This window comes from Mixophyes fleayi, chromosome 6 (genome assembly GCF_038048845.1).
Source record: "Mixophyes fleayi isolate aMixFle1 chromosome 6, aMixFle1.hap1, whole genome shotgun sequence".
NCBI classification, from domain to species: domain Eukaryota; kingdom Metazoa; phylum Chordata; class Amphibia; order Anura; family Limnodynastidae; genus Mixophyes; species Mixophyes fleayi.
The window spans coordinates 153,400,264-153,416,501 of record NC_134407.1 but is presented as its reverse complement, the minus strand read 5'-3'; the positions used below and the strand labels follow the sequence as shown (position 1 = coordinate 153,416,501).

Genomic DNA, 16,238 nt, shown 5'->3' with positions numbered 1-16,238 from the left:
GGCAGTCCCATCTGAAGGGTTGATTGTTTAATGCTTCACCAATGATGCCTATTACAATGACTGCCTGATGAAACACAAACAAGATCTGGATAAAGCTGAACCACATCACCACTGCAATGTAATGTGCTGGATTTTGTGTAATACATGACATTTCTGGGTTTTGGTTTTTCAGGCCCTCTACAATGTAATGCCCAATTCTACAGCACTGTACAGCTGGTGCTCTATAAATAAATGTTAATAATAACTTTGTCTAGGAGAATTTTTTGCTGTGGAGTATCTTGAATATGCCTAGAAAATAGCAACCACTGTATCCTGAAGTGAGGAGTAATCTGAAGCATAATCTAGTTTGTTCTGTAACGCTTGAGAGTGTGTTGAGGATTGTTTCACGTCCAGTTGATGTTTTCAGGGCCTGCACCAGGGAAAACCCTACCTGTTTCATCAGCAACACAAAATACAGACATAGGCTTTACAGGAAATAAACCGTTACGGTCTGCTTCTTAATAAGGGGAGTGGGTGGATAAGAAGTGATAGTGAGCGCACACACACACACAACACACAACACACACACACTTGCCATTATAAAGCAAAGCAATACATGACAACAGAGACCTGTATAAGTGGGTGGTTATCAGGCAACTGTAGTCCGTGGAGCCATTGTAGTCCGTCTACTTCAAACCTTCATTTTCACACGGGATTCCAGTACATCATATATACATTACCGTCTCTATTAACTGTTGGTGCCTCAAGCACTGCGGCTGGCCTCTCTGGAGCCCACTTCAAAGTTCAGTCTCCATAGAACTCAAGGACATGACTGAACTTTGAAGTCTGTGCCAGGAGGTTTTGGAAGCCTGGCAGCTAAAAGATATGATAAATACAGCTGGATGAAGATATATTTATTTATCTTCTTGGTTATACTGATGCTTTTAATGTTTTAAAGGTTATTTGTATGACACTAAATGTTCACTTGGTAAAGACTTTGCAGTGGCTACACCACATTCACCCTTTGTCTTTACCCCTCTGTAATTGTAATCCCTCAAATACCCTGTTAATAAATTACTCATCTTCTGCATTTACGTCGTCAAAGGAATTTAAATAAGAAAACAGTTTTCATGCTTCTTCTTACTTTTAAAACCAAAATTGTTATTTAAATAAGGTAAATTACAAATGAACCCTAAAACAAGACCATACTAGTACACAAATAAATAGTTGTATTGTACATATGAAACAGCCTCTTAAATTGGCATTAAAACGTTCCAGCTATCTCTTTCTTTATTAACCTGCCAAAGCAATCTGCCTGTCATTCTGGCCCACACAGCAAAGAGACTGAAGCTTCCTTTTACAACCTTTATAAAAGGTGACTCCTCATCCATACCCACTTTGTGTCATATCCATTGTTCTTTTCAAGACAGACAACCTTTTGTGAGTGTGTGAAGGGAATGATGCCTTTTTAGGAGAAGTTTCTAAATAGTCAAAGAATTTCAAATAAAACACATATGGCTTCAGAAGCTCAGGTTAATTTACATCATGTGTTATATTCCCCTCCATTTCAAAACTGTCCCGCTGAATATTCACCTCCACATTTAATTCAAGATTTAACACGTTTCGCTTGCTGAATTTGTCCTCAAGTCCTCCCAGTAATACCACACGACACAACACGGTAAAAGGAATTGATGTCGACATTCTAGTTTTATTCAATTACACTTAAATTCCGCCAAAAAAAGAAATGAAAAATGTTATGCGGAATGGCATTCTGCAGTCAAAATATAAAAGGTAGCACTCAAAGATTGCATGACTGTAACTTTGCACTTTCGCATGTAAAGCGGTCTGTTCCTCCCAGTGGTGGAAGTGGAAATTTAGAAGTGGCGGTATAGAAAATGTATGTGAATGGAATGTGATAGTGTTACAATGAAGGCAGTGGAAGAAGTAGCGGTATGGCATGCCATCGTATACCAGCCCACTTCCACTGCTGGTTCTGTCACAAACCATGTTAGATTTCTCTCATCTATCCTTGTAGAGTGTCTCAAGCTTGTGGTACGCTTGATTAAAGGGGTATTTCTACCAGTTGAATTTAACTCCATATAACAGTTTAAGATATTAGTAATGAATAAGAGATATTTAAAGACAATTTGTTAAACATTTAGATATAAAGGGTTAATTAGCAGACCTCTGGACACATTTGGGGGTCTTTGGATTAAAAATGGGGGTGAATGAATACACTATATGTTTAATGTTTACCAAGTACATCCAAGGGGTTACATGATACCTAAATGTTGATAAACTCTGCTTTAGATTATATTAACTCTTCAAATGCTGGAGAATCAAACCACCTGGTATATATCTATATTATTATTTCAATAATTGATTTATTGTACCCATTGCCATTGCTCTTCATATATCCCTTGTCATTATTCCTCATCTAATGATACGAATTATAATTTTATTTATGTAGCACCTCTCTCCCAATAGGACACAAAGTGCTTATATACCCTTAACTTCAAAGTGGGTGTCCCTCATATACCCTTTACACTGGGTACTACCTCATATACATTTTACTCTGGGTACCCCCTTCATATGCCTTATGCACTGGGTACCCCCCATATACTGGTTACACTTCACAGTTGCCACTGGTTGTTAGTGAATTTGTAGCATTCTGATGAATATGAGTTGACCCAACAAAATAACATTTTCCAGCGTGTGGAGATGATACTCCTAAGAAGATTTATACAAAAAAAGAACACATTTTCAGACACAGAAACAGCAGTGTATGTTCTTAGGATAGAATGTGGTACAAATTGGAGGACCTGTAATATATAGTTCAGCTGCTGCCATGGTTCACCCCAAGGAACAAGCTTGATTATAATACTGGGTTATCGTGCAGACAGGAGAGTGTATATTGGGTTATAGTGCAGTCAGGACATTTGATACAGGATTATAGTACAGAAAGAGTAGTGTATACCGGATTACAGTGGAGACGGGACAGTGTATACCGGGTTACAGTGCAGGCAGGGCAGTGTATACCGGGTTACAGTGCAGGCAGGGCAGTGTATACCGGGTTACAGTGCAGGCAGGACAGTGTATACCGGGTTACAGTGCAGGCAGGACAGTGTATACCGGGTTACAGTGCAGGCAGGGCAGTGTATACAGGGTTACAGTGCAGGCAAGGCAGTGTATACCGGGGAACAGTGCAGACAGGGCAGTGTATACAGGGTTACAGTGCAGGCAAGGCAGTGTATACCGGGGAACAGTGCAGACAGGGCAGTGTATACTGGGTTATTATGGAGACAGAACCTATATATACTTCACTTGCATAGTCTATTCCACACATGTGCTTATACATTTAGATTTTTATGTATTCCAGGATTAATTTGACCTAAAATCCAGTTGTAATAATTGATAGCAAGACATTTCCCTAGCACTTTCCACCTTCATTCTTCACATTTGAGATGAGTTCCTTTTTTGTTGTACTAGATGTCCCATGATATGCTAAGCACGTCATGGAAACAATTCTTGTGTCTTAGAGGTCACGGAGACAGACTGAATATGTAATGTACCCTTCCTCCCTTTTCCCGAGCCCTTCTGGCATATGAAGTCATTGGGGACCAACCTAGAGGTGAGCCCTAGAATGAGGAGACCAGGGTCTGGCATGCAACTTTGGGTGATTTGTGAGAGCATATTATATATAATTGTGCTGACTTTTTGAATTGTATCCAACCCAGTGCTCACAGCTGTTCCTTCTCTTATTTCACTGTTGAATTTTGTAAACTAAGAAGAATATGTAGATATGATATATCAGTAACACTAGGTTTAAGACTAACACTGCTCTACATACTTTTTCCTTGTCTGATTATAAACTGAAACACTCCCAATATACACTCCAGACTAGAGTTGAAATACTATTTAGAACACATAGCATGTCCCTGCCTATAAGTGTATTTATACCATACTTTCCAATATTCCTGATTAATAAGGGCACATTAGGCCACATCTCAGATCCACCTTGACCATGCCCTCCTCTATCTGGACATACCCACAATATGATTCCAAAGTTTTAGTCCACACCAAAGTAATTTAACTTCAAACAGCATAAACATCTCCCCTTTATCCGATACTCATTGTACCTCTTTCTGTGGTTATATTTCTACCACTGAGTTTGAGGATGGTTAAGGCCCCCTTATAACCCTGGGCTCTGGACTGATGTGTCAGATACCCCTATCCACCACTGCTGCCAGAGTACAATGTATAACTTCAGTCAGCATGTAAGCCTTGTCAGCAATATAATAGAACAGATCACCTATGAATGAAAGTACCATTTTGTAATTTGCATTTGACTAGAGTTTGAGCACCTTATTGTCTTGATTCATCTCAGTTTGTAACCTGTATATTAGCCGGGCAGATCACCAGAATGGAGACAGGAGGAGATGAGCTGATCTTATAAGAGGCTGTGGTCCTCTCCTGTGATCATATGAATAAGGATAGAGCAGCACGTGACGGGGTCAGTGATGTGATTTGAGGACGGGAATGGGAACAAGAAGCCACAGAGTGAGAGTTGGATAGATGAAGCAGTACAAAGTAGTAATGTCAGCAGGGTCCTGTCAAACCGTTGGGGGAAGATTGCTGCTTCAAACACATCTGTACATGAAACATAAAGTTCATACATCCATTTCTGGTACATATTAATAATATGGTCTTATGTAAAGTCAAAAGTATATGCACTTTTGGTGCGACGTGTATAACTTTACGTAACATATACTAATTGATCTGTATGATTTTGGCGTAGTGACAAGTACACCCATCACCTTGTAGTCACCTGATTGTGGCCCGTGGGGGCATCGGTTACTCCTGTTTCTTGTATAGTTACTTGTATACCGCTTTTCATAAATGTCCCCAATTGTGTCTTTCTCAAACACCCACTAAATTACCATGGAAATCACTGCTAACCATCCAAATAAACCATAATTATTAGATATTTCAATGTTCTAAATTATTTTGTGCTGTAAAGTTCACATGTTTTGTTACATTTTATATTACAACATAACTATTCTACAATACGTGGGCTTAGATTTACCTTTTTTGAAAAAAAAATTAGAATCTGTTCAGTAAAAATATGTATTATACACAGGGGCCAATTTATTATCAAGTGTCAAAAACAATGATTTTTTTTTTTTATCGCCAATTATTTCAGTAATAAAAATGTGTTGTAACCACAATTTATCAATAAAATCTTGCTGAGGTTGCTGAGCGGTATTCAACTGCCATGGTGATACTGCCCCGGCGCATAAAGTGCTAATTTACCGCTATGCCGGACTAGTCTCGGGGATCTGTGCTTGTATGACCTGGCTAGCTGGGCTTCCAAGTCCAAAAAAAAAAAAAAAGAGTTAAAAATATATTAAACATATTGTATAAAGTATTAGTACATGTCCCGCTGCGATCCTTATAGAAAAATTACTTCCCTATTTTTTACATTGTGAAGTTATAACCAGCCAGTTTTACTAGCGGTACCCCCTAGATCAGACGTGCCCAAACTCAGTCCTCAAGAGCTACCAGCAAATCATGTATTCAGGATTACTTTAATCATGCACAGGGTAGTTATTTTATTTGGATGAGTCAGTAATTATTCCACCTTTTTTACAGACAGAAATCATAAAACATGACCTGTTGTTGGCTCTTGAGGATTAAGTTTGAGCATCTCTCCCCTAGGTGTTTATATAGGGTTTATATAACTTTCATAAATATACCTAATAATTGTGCATAGGGAACCATATTTTATTGACACTTTATTCATATTAGTTGAGGATGACAAATTACTTCTTGTGTAGTAGTGTAAAAGTGCACCCAAATGGTCAATTTAACATAAGAATGGTGGAATACTTGTTTCTATTTACCCAGCTATTCGTTTTCAACATAATATCTCTGGCATGAGAGTACTCCTATTTTACTCAGTATAAAACCTTTAAAACATATTTTCTTGTGTAAAATAAATAACCTTTAAATGTTCTCGTAATGTAATATTTGCTGTGCATCTCTCACTCAGTGGTGAGGCAGCCTATGATGTGGCCGGTCAATGTCCATTAAGTGTGCACTTTCTCTTTACTTTTCAAGCAGCAACGCTGCTTAATGTACCTGTGGAACATATTCTGGTTGGCTGCGTTGTGCTGTAAATCCATTTTGCCCTGTAAATGCTATCAGCAGCTTTTTAGATCAATTACTCCATTAGTTTCTAGACACAGCCATCCCATCCATTACCGCGTTGCTGATACTGAATATATAAGTGCAATAAAGCCCTGTTTCCCTGCTGCCATCTGCTGGATAACTGAGCACAGATGGAACGCTTACAAATTAAAGAACAAAACTTAAAATCACTGGTGTATCTACCAAGGGTGCAGCTTGTGAGGACCTCACGCCATCCTATTCACTTGTGACCCCTTGCACCCAAGGTGTCCTATCCAGACATGGATATACCCCAGACGTCAGGAGATCCAAAATCACTTAAATCATGTGAATGCAGTTTTTCTAGACCCGCCCCCGTCCTAACAAAATATATTGGCCTTTTTAGGACAGAGGGAGGAGGTTGGGAGCAAGCATTACTCCTGCACACAGGAACACTGCATTCATACAACGCCCCTGCTCAAAGTACAAATTGTTTCCATAGCATGGACAAAACTTGATGCTCGATACTTTATTTCTTTTTTTTGTCACCTGAGCGCAAGATGTTCTTTGTTTTCAGGCTAAGAGAAACCCCCTCTCTCTCTGTGTCCATAGACCTAGACAAAAATCCTGCCGTACATAGGGGGAAAAAGCAACCCCAATATTAACAACTCCAGTATGCTCAGTTCTGATAAGCTCCTGATACTAGTACATATGTACCTACTGCCCAATTCCGGGGTAAAGCCCTGAGCCATGCCATCACAGAGCATTAGGATACGCCCTTAACACGTCCTATACTGTCTCTTAGGCCACAGTGCAGCAAGTGTCAGGCTCATACACGGCTGCGTTCACAAAGCACATACAGAGAAGCCGGGTGCTTGTAGCCATGTAACCGCCACACTTTACATTGAAAATGTTTTTTGGTTTTTTTTGTGACTTCAGATCTAATGAATTTGATATGAAAGAGACGTTATGGACGTGGAGTCTGCATATACTGAATTCATATCATGTGATAGGACTGGCAGACGGAATGCAGTACCTGACATTACAGGAGAATGTAGCACAACTGGCGTAAAAGATCTCTCAGAAAACATGGGAGACTTGTCCATTCAAGGAGCAGGTTAGTATATCTGTTGTTGCGTTTTCTCTAAGTCTGTTGTCACACTAATCTCACTTTTAAATTACAGCTCCCAGCCTATCTTGTAGCATGATGTAGAGCAATCCTATATTCGCTATTAATCTAACAATTGTGAATATTCAAGCTTTAGACAAATTTAAGTATTGTGTTAAAATATTTGTTAAAATATTTGTTTTGTCATTCCAGAGGGTCAAGCAGGAGGAACATCCTCAGACAGCGGACAAGTACAGAGGCCCGAAGCACAAGATGGCAGCTCACCGTCGTGAATTTCATGTGTCTTGCAGACATCCATATTGATTGACTTTTTTTTACAGAAAGAGACTATTGAATACAACTACCAAACTGTTCATATGGAGCTTCTGGCTGAAGTACACTGGGTGTGAAAAATCCAGGTCACGTAGATGTCTACGAATGGAAACACGATGCGGGACTCTATGCCACCTGGTGGCTAAACTTATTCAAAGCATTTTTTTGAAAAACCACCTGACCTAAACTTGCCTTAGCATTTTTTTTCCTTTATAGAAAAAAATTATATGCAATATTTCATTGACATAATATTTTGTGGATGGTACTACACACTCTTCCTTTCAATTTTGTAAAAGTATACGATTATTTATTGTCCATGTTCAGAAAGTGCTTTGTATATCTAAAAGCAGTTTTGTCCTTGGTAACATCAGTCACATGGCAATGGAAATTTTTAGAATAGATACGATGTGACGTTTCAAGCTGACGTTAAGCACTGCCTTATGTAACTTGTGTGGACCAAAAACTTCTCTGTACTCAAGCCGGGTATTTCTGACTTGTGTATACTTCAAACTGCCAATCTTTTTTTTTTTTTCTTTTTTTTTAAATTTAAAGAGAGTCCACGTTTTTAAGTGCTATATTCTATGTGGAATTGACATTTAAATTCTACATAGACTGGAGAGTTAATAATGGTGTGTCTTTTTTTTATTTAACTATTTTTCTTTGATTAGGAAATTATATACTTAACTGGCCCAAAAAAATAGATTTTGTGTGAATTAATAATCTAATAAACACCATTAGTATAAAGACCTAGTCATTTTGTACGTATACTAGAACTGTAAAACCTATGATGCGCCAGCTCTTGTGGAACCATAAGTCCCAGCATGCTCTTCCAGCTCTGCCTAGGAATGGTATATGTAGACCAGTGTTAGGCAACTTAGGGTGCCCCGGCTGCCCTGCCAGTCAGATCCACAACAGCTGGAGTGGCACAGGCTGTTTCTGATATAGGCAGTAATGTTTGTACCAGACATTATATTAAAAAATGACTCTTCTATTGAAAATGATAGAGGGTATTTGTGAATGTGGAGTAAAGCTGAACTGAAAAGGTGCAGTGATGTGAAAGCTCTGTAGTCACTATTGTCAAAATAGCTTTCATTTTTAACTCCAATTTTATGTTACCATCCTTTGATAAATGTTCGGCAGTGTATTTTTTTGGTTTGATACGGGTCTTCTTGCTTTATTTAACAAGGGATTGTTTTTGCAAAAGTTACAGCATTATACTAACAGATGTTCTACTTTTTACTGTTTTTAAGATAGTTTGCACTGTTTCATTTTGTTAGGATTCTATCTACCACATTAGCGTATCTGGCAGCGGTTGCTTTTTTTTTCTTGATTACACCAGGTAGGTGCAGTTGTGCCACTTATAGCTATAGATGTATGGAACATTATAGAGCAGTGTTATGACAAATTAGTTAAAGCAGTTTTCATTTCATCTCTGTTAATTACCTGGACATTGTAGAGCTTATAATGTGATACGTCCAATGGTAAAATGCCTCACTCAGGAAATATGAACACCACATCCCATTTCATACAACTGAATATACATTAATAGGTGGAAACTTTTACATTGGTGTGAATGGGAGAAAGTACACTGGGCTGCAGACAAAGATATCAGTACCAGCTTCATATTAAGTTTGCTATCCCAGAAAATTATTTTTTAACATATATCACTCTGGTTTGCTATAAGAAGATACATGGTTGTTTATCTTTTTTTTTTTCCCTTTCTTCCAGCTGCTATTAATGATTTACAGTTTGCTAAGTGATGACATATAACAGGTCATGTCCTTTTCTCAGCTTGCTTGTTCACAGCACAATCCCCCTGCACCTCTCTTTCCTCTATCATCAGGTACGTGGAGGAAAGGCCCTGACTCAGAAATCTGGTGACTCCTCAAAAATGTGCTGGAGTGCTGAAATGCAAATACATTGCAACTTAGAGACTCTCACATCAACTTAGTCTCTCTCACTGAAAGATTTGCCAGGGGAAAGAGTAATAGGTAGACATCCATCAAAATCATGTTAAAGTCCACAATGTTTCACTGGCACAAGATCAGTTTTTACGGTTGTATGAAAGGTACAACTGCAAGCAATTAGTGTGGCGCATTATGAGACCAATTTAGAACCATTTCATTTATTTATTTAAACCCATAAAAGGGCTGCTTTCCATTCTCTGAATATTGGTTCAGTTAATAAAATGGTTCCTCCCACTGTACCTACACAACAAGTATACTGTAAACAGATTTGAGACATCAACATTCATTATTTATAATTCTGGATATAGCCACATGGACCAATGGAACCATACAGCCAGATCTATTATCATATAGAGCTTCTTTAGCGACTGAAACGCCTTGTGGAGATGTATAGTCAGGTCAGTTTTAAACTGGCCACACTGATACCTACCCTGCCACTCGACATGGGGGTAACTTGCATAGGTGGTGAAATCTACAGGATGCGGCCTTTAGGCCACTTGACCAGATTGTCTGGATTACTTCTGGCTTCTCTGCAACTTAATGAGTGCACATGCAGTACCAGGCCTCATAACAATCCCCTCTAATTCTATAGTATCATCACTGGAGTTCTTGGATGTTTGCAGCTATCACACATTGCAATATCAGGATATGTTATATGATTTCAGAGTTTATGGACATTTTTATATTGGGGCATAAAACTGCCAGCAGAAATTACTCATAAAATCTATTGGTGAGTGAAAGTCAACAAATGTATTTTTTTGGCATGCATGGGAATAAAACACAAAAAGCAGAACGATATACTAAGTCGGAACTTAATACATACAGAGATCCTTAAATGGGCATGGCAACATTATTGGCATCTTCAAGAAGTAGTTAAAGATAATTAGATTTCAAGAAAATTATTCTTATCCCTTTGGAACTGAGATTTCGGTGGGTAGCAGGTGCCTGCAATATAAAAATCACTCATTAAAACGAGCTTGAATAGAGAAAAGGAATCCATCTCCTGTTTTGAGCCACTGTGTGCACTGCAGTGAGCGTGGAAAAGAAAGCCAGAGAATTGTCAGAGACGGTCAGACAGAAGATTGCAGCCAAGCAAGGCTACAAATCCATTTCCACCGTAATGTTATTCGGAAGTATAAGGCCCATGACACTATAGCCAACCTCCCTGGAAATCTTGTTTGAAGATTGCAGCACTGGATTGCGCAAATGTTGGAGAAAGAACCTCGATCAAATGCCAAAGGTTCAAGTTGACCTTAAGATAGAAGGTACGGCAGTTTTAATTAATACCATCAGTCACCAACTCAATGAAAGGGGATTTTATGGTTGGAGGCAAAGGAGGGCCCTACTGGTGAGTGAGAGACATAACGTTTGACTGGAGTTACCAGAACAAACTAAATCCCTTCTGGGAAATGTCCTATGGACTACTGCAACAAAATTACAGATTTATGATAAAACACATAATCCCTGTGTTTACAGGAGGCAAAATGAAAAAGACACCTTCCCTACACTCAAACATGGAGAAATTTATTTGCTTCTGCTGTGCTGCAACTGGCACTGGATGCCTTGAAAGTATGACCGACATCATGAAATCTGGAGATTACCAGGCTGTTTTGGAGCGCAATGTTGAACCCAGAAAGCTATGTCTCCGTCAAAGGTCATTGGTCTTTCATCAGGTCAAGAGCCCCAAATACACTTCAAAAAGCAACCAGAATGGGACGCTGGACTGTTCTGAATGAGTCCAGATGTAAGTGAAATCTGATAGTGGCATTTAGGAGGAGGCACCTTCAAATCCGAGAGAACTCGAGCAGTTTGTGAACTTAATTGCCAGTAGAGAAGTGGAGGAAGCTCGTCCATGGATCTAGGAAGTGGTTGATTGCAGTTATTTATTTTCACCAAATATTACATCTGGGGTGTCAATAATTTTGTATATGCCATTTGTTTTAATTGTATAATTTATAAGGATATACAGTATTAAATTCAGAATAAAAACAACGGTTATGTATATTAAAAGAGAGAATTGTGGAGACCAAATACTGTTGTTAATTTTAACTAATGTTTAGAGGAAATTGTGAGTTGTTTGAAAAAAGTGGAAGGGTGTCATTATTTTTTGGCCACGACTGTACATGCACCCTATGTGTTCTGTTTTTCACAAGACATCCCTTACCAGATATTAGCAAAAAGGGTGTGACTGTTCCTGGGCATGGCTACATAGCAAAATAAGTGTATGGTTTATTCCTGAAAAAAAATATAGTGAATGTTAGTCAGTTCATATATCAACTATTGATGTTTAATCAATTAGTTTAAAGTACAATTAGACTTAATAAAGGCATCTATGTATGGAGCAGATTCAACTGCCTGCGATGTTCCTGAGAATATCGCGGCTGTGCTTTATTACCGCTTTATATGGCAAAAAGTAACGCTTACTTTTGCTCGCACCTCTATGGGGCACGAGCAAAAGTGAGCAGTACTTTCACTAAAAAAAATTGCGGCAGTTCCAAGACACCAAGTGGCAATGTTTTTTTTAGAATTGAATCTGCCCCTATATATGTAAGTGATAAATTGGAAATTATTTTTGCATTCAGGATGCATCTGTAATGCTTTTTAAATTTGAGTTCCCATAATCTACATACAAATTTAAAAACTAGGTAAATGATCCCCTCGTAAATGGTCATTATCAGTATTATGTGAGCTCAGCGAGGACAGAAACCTCCTGTGCAGTCGAAGGGCTTTATGTTGGCTTTAAAGTGTATTTCTTGCCTACATACAGCTACTTTAAGATCTCTAAAGATGTTCTGCAACCTCGGTGTGAGATCCACTGGGTGAGGGGGCTGAACAATATTTAGAGGTGCACTGTGCAAGTTATACACTTCATATTAACGTCTAACCTCCTACCACTTTAGAACAACCTTTCATTAAATAAACTTCCATATTCTCCTGTAGTACAGCTTAGTTCAGCCTCATCTGTGGTTTAAATTAATCATGAGGCAACATCGAAACTGCCTTCATTACATTGGCAAACTTTGTGAAGCTCATTAATACACTGCTTGATTCTCCCATTGAAATAATGGATGAAATTAAAGGAACACCACCTATGAGCTGGTGCAAAAAAAATTCAAGTCCATTTAAGGATATGAAATGGCCATACACTCTTAAAAATGTGACCTCTTCCATACTCTGCAAGGAACACTATAGCTTTGCCTAACTCCCCCTTCCTCCTTTCTGCCTGTGCAAACTTCTGCTCCTCCACAAAAGCTGCCATCTTGCTCTGCAAATCTATGCGTATAAGGTGAAATCTAGGCGCACTTGCACAAATCAAAGCAGATCGGGTGTCCAGAAGTGTTTTTGCACTGTGTAAGTCACCTCCAGTGGAGGCAGCTATTTTGCAGGCTGAACCAATATTTTAGAGCAGTGATTTTCAAACCCTGTCCTCAGGACCCCTAACAGTGCAGGTTTTCCAGGTGACAAGGGAAATAATTATACTACCTGTGGATTTGTGGATGTGTCAGCCAGTAATAAATACACTTGCAAGGAGATATAGAAAACATGCACTGTTAGGGGTCCTGAGAGCCAGATTTTAAAAACACTGTTTTAGAGAATGCAGCCCATCAATTCACTTGGAACTATTGACATCACTGAGGCTGCATTCTCCTGAATTTTTGTTCAATACACAATATGGCTGCCTCCACTGTGTGTGGGCACCAAGGGCAATTTAAGTGAAGTTGTTTTTATCTTTTTTTTTTTTGCTTTACTAGTGTGCTTTCGCACTGTAGAAGAAACAAAAAAGCTTTCTCTGAGAAAAGGTATTACGTAGCAAAGCAAAATAATGTCATAGGACCTAAGAACAGGTCTATTATAGGGAAAAGGTTTTGTGTAGGTAGTTCTTCACACCAGCTTCAGTTTATACCATTTTATTGTTGTGAACTGCAGTTGTCTTCACGTTCAAATTTCACTGTGCTGTAATCAGAAAGTAAATACATTTCCACTGCAAAGTTTATTTTACTTCATTGGAGATGTGCGATCCTAGAAGAAAGGGTAGGAATGAATTCATTGTGGAGGTTACCATATTAACCTTTCCCCTCAGTTAATTATATATAACATCAGTATGGTTCGTTTATAGTATTTACCTACATTTTAGGCACCAGCACTAATGTCATTGACTCAGCCTATGACAGTTACTGTCACTAAAGGAGACATTCAATTCAGTACAATGTGTCTCCGGAACCATTCACAGAGACACATTGAGCAGATGTTGAGGATGTAATCTCTGCTCATTTTTATTCGCACTCCATAGAGAGGCAAGGAAAAACGGTTTTGCACTGTAATGGCTGGCAATGTGCACAGCTGGACATCGTGGTGGTGTCTTGCAGCACATTGTGGCCAATTAGATCTTACCAATAGTGTTTGTTCTTATAAATAGATATATCTAAGATGGTCTAACAAAATTTAATTGCTAGTACAAGTGTTTATAATATATTTCCATCACAACAGCCAAACACATACTTTCATCCTATTTAGCAGGCTAGAGCAGTACTTTCTCATATATAAAATGTTTAGTAGTATATAGCTGTAGCACCCCTTTCCCTAGTACTCTGAAAGGGTGGTGAAATGTTGTCTCTCTCCGCTTCAGTGCCTCCACCCGAGTCTTCTCCACAGTATGGGGTATGCGGACTGTGACTGGATCCACCAGGGATTGATTCAGGAAGCCCCTTCTTCCCAACCACACACTGCAGTTATAAACAATCAAATGGGTGTTTATTTTGATGTAAGTAAATGGGTAAGGCAGCTTTAAAGAGGGGAACATTCTGGACTGGGTAAGTGGGACAATGGGGAAAATAATAATCAATGGCAACAGTACAGTGAACAGTAGTGACAGAAAAAACAAGATGTCCACAACTCTCCACACTGCATTGACACACAATGTGAAAATATAAATAAAAATGATTTAATGCAATATTCACAGTCCTGGCACTATTAGTTTGTAATATTAACACGTTAATGTTGATGCACTTGTAGAAACATGGGTAACTCAGGCTACTTAACTTGGGTATCTGTTAGTTAGAATGTCTCTACATCTCTGATAGGTAACAGTCTCTGATATATGTACAGTTTAATGTCAGGAGATCTAACTTGTGAAATTAAGAGGTAGTGTTCTTTTCTTTATGCAGCAGTAATGGTGTCACAGTGTTTGCTGTGATTTACTGATCTTTCTCCTTCTCGAAACGGATGAAGGACTGCTTTTAGGTCTGATCTTGCTAGCTGTCCCTCTGCTAACATGCAATCTGCTAATAGCAGTAGTCTCCTTCTCCACATAGGCTAGCTTTGCTGTGTAATCTTCCTTAGGCTACAGGGATCCGGCTCCAAGATTTTGCTGTGCAATACTACACACAGCAGCTTCTGTGATAGCTCTGGTGTTTCTATGTCTGCTTGTACACACTGTCTTTCCAGCATGCTCTCCTCTAAGAGCTCTCTACTTTCCCTGCTGCTGCCACACACAATTCTAGCTCCCAGCACCTATCACTGTCTTTCTTTCTCTTTCCTTCTCTCCTGCCAGCTCTGTCACTGCAGGGGCTGACCTTTGTTTCACCTTGTTTTTCCATGGCAACATGATGTCCTGGCTGCACAGCACAAGACAGCCTTGCTCCATATCCATTATTTGTAATCTTAAAATTAAAGTTAGGTTTGTTTGTTTTCTTTTTCTTCAGATAATGTGAATTCATTGGCTTGTACAAGCCCTCCCTTAACTTTTACTAAATACATTGGTATTTAATTTCCCTACTCCATAGAACCCTTACAATGGGTTAATCCCTAATCAGCTAGTGTAGACAGGAAGAATTTTGTCTCAGCAGTGTATAGGACAGGTAGTGTAGTGAGTGGTTTTTGTTTTATTTTATTCTAGAGGGCTTACCTGGAGATTTTTCTGGCTTTCCACTGAGCTGGCTGTTGGGATGACAGCTCCAGTGGGACAAGTGCCGGTCAAGTCTGCCGATGGGCGTGCACACTTGGAAATGTGACAGGAGCGAGCACGTGGAGACGAGCGCGCATGCGCAGTGCACTATTCCACCTTTACCTCACCTGTCAGGATGGAAACAGGTGAGGTAGTAAACTAATCTACTAAAGGCTCACCTGGTTTAAGTCAAAAGCAGGCACTGTTGAGCAGCTGTAGCCTACTTATGAGGCTCAGTATTGGCTTAGTGTTTGATGCTGCAGGACCTAGCAGCTACCTGGATAGTGCACTATGGACCAGGAGCCCACCCCAAGGTAAGCCCTTATAAAGGTGTTTTTTTGGTTACTCTTAGATCGCTTACCTAGGTCCTTTGTTCTATCGTTTACAGTACATCTGTGGAGCTTGTGAAGGGAAAAAGAAAATATAAATTGAAGAATCGTGTATGTGCAGCTTGTGATGTTAGTTTACCGAAAGATTGTACTGATCCGTTATGTGTGTCATGCACCCCAGAAACAGTAGAGGAGCCTGGGTCCCCTGAACAATTTAAGCAGTTCTTTTCGTGGATGGTTAAAGCAATGCAGGAGTATCAGGCCCCAGAACAGAGAACGATAAGTAACCCTATAGCAGAAGATATGGAGAAAGTAAGGCCAGGGCCGTCCTCTAAAACATTTAGTTTTGCTCAGGAATGGGATTCGGAGTCAGATAGTGAGGATGAAAGAGGATCCCAGGATGTTTAATT

At 39.3% G+C, this 16,238-nt stretch overlaps 1 protein-coding gene across 3 annotated transcripts in view; it reads left to right on the top strand.

Annotated features, from left to right (window-relative positions):
* Window positions 1-8,332, top strand: part of PKIG (cAMP-dependent protein kinase inhibitor gamma) — a 55,130-nt gene extending 46,798 nt beyond the window's left edge. For all 3 annotated transcript variants that reach the window (XM_075176814.1, XM_075176813.1, XM_075176815.1), the window contains 2 exons: window positions 7,087-7,264; window positions 7,469-8,332. In XM_075176814.1, coding sequence (XP_075032915.1) covers window positions 7,117-7,264; window positions 7,469-7,548 — 228 coding nt within the window. In that variant the 5' untranslated portion in view covers window positions 7,087-7,116 and the 3' untranslated portion in view covers window positions 7,549-8,332. The remainder of the gene's footprint in view (window positions 1-7,086; window positions 7,265-7,468) is intronic.
* The last annotated feature ends 7,906 nt before the right edge of the window (window positions 8,333-16,238 follow it).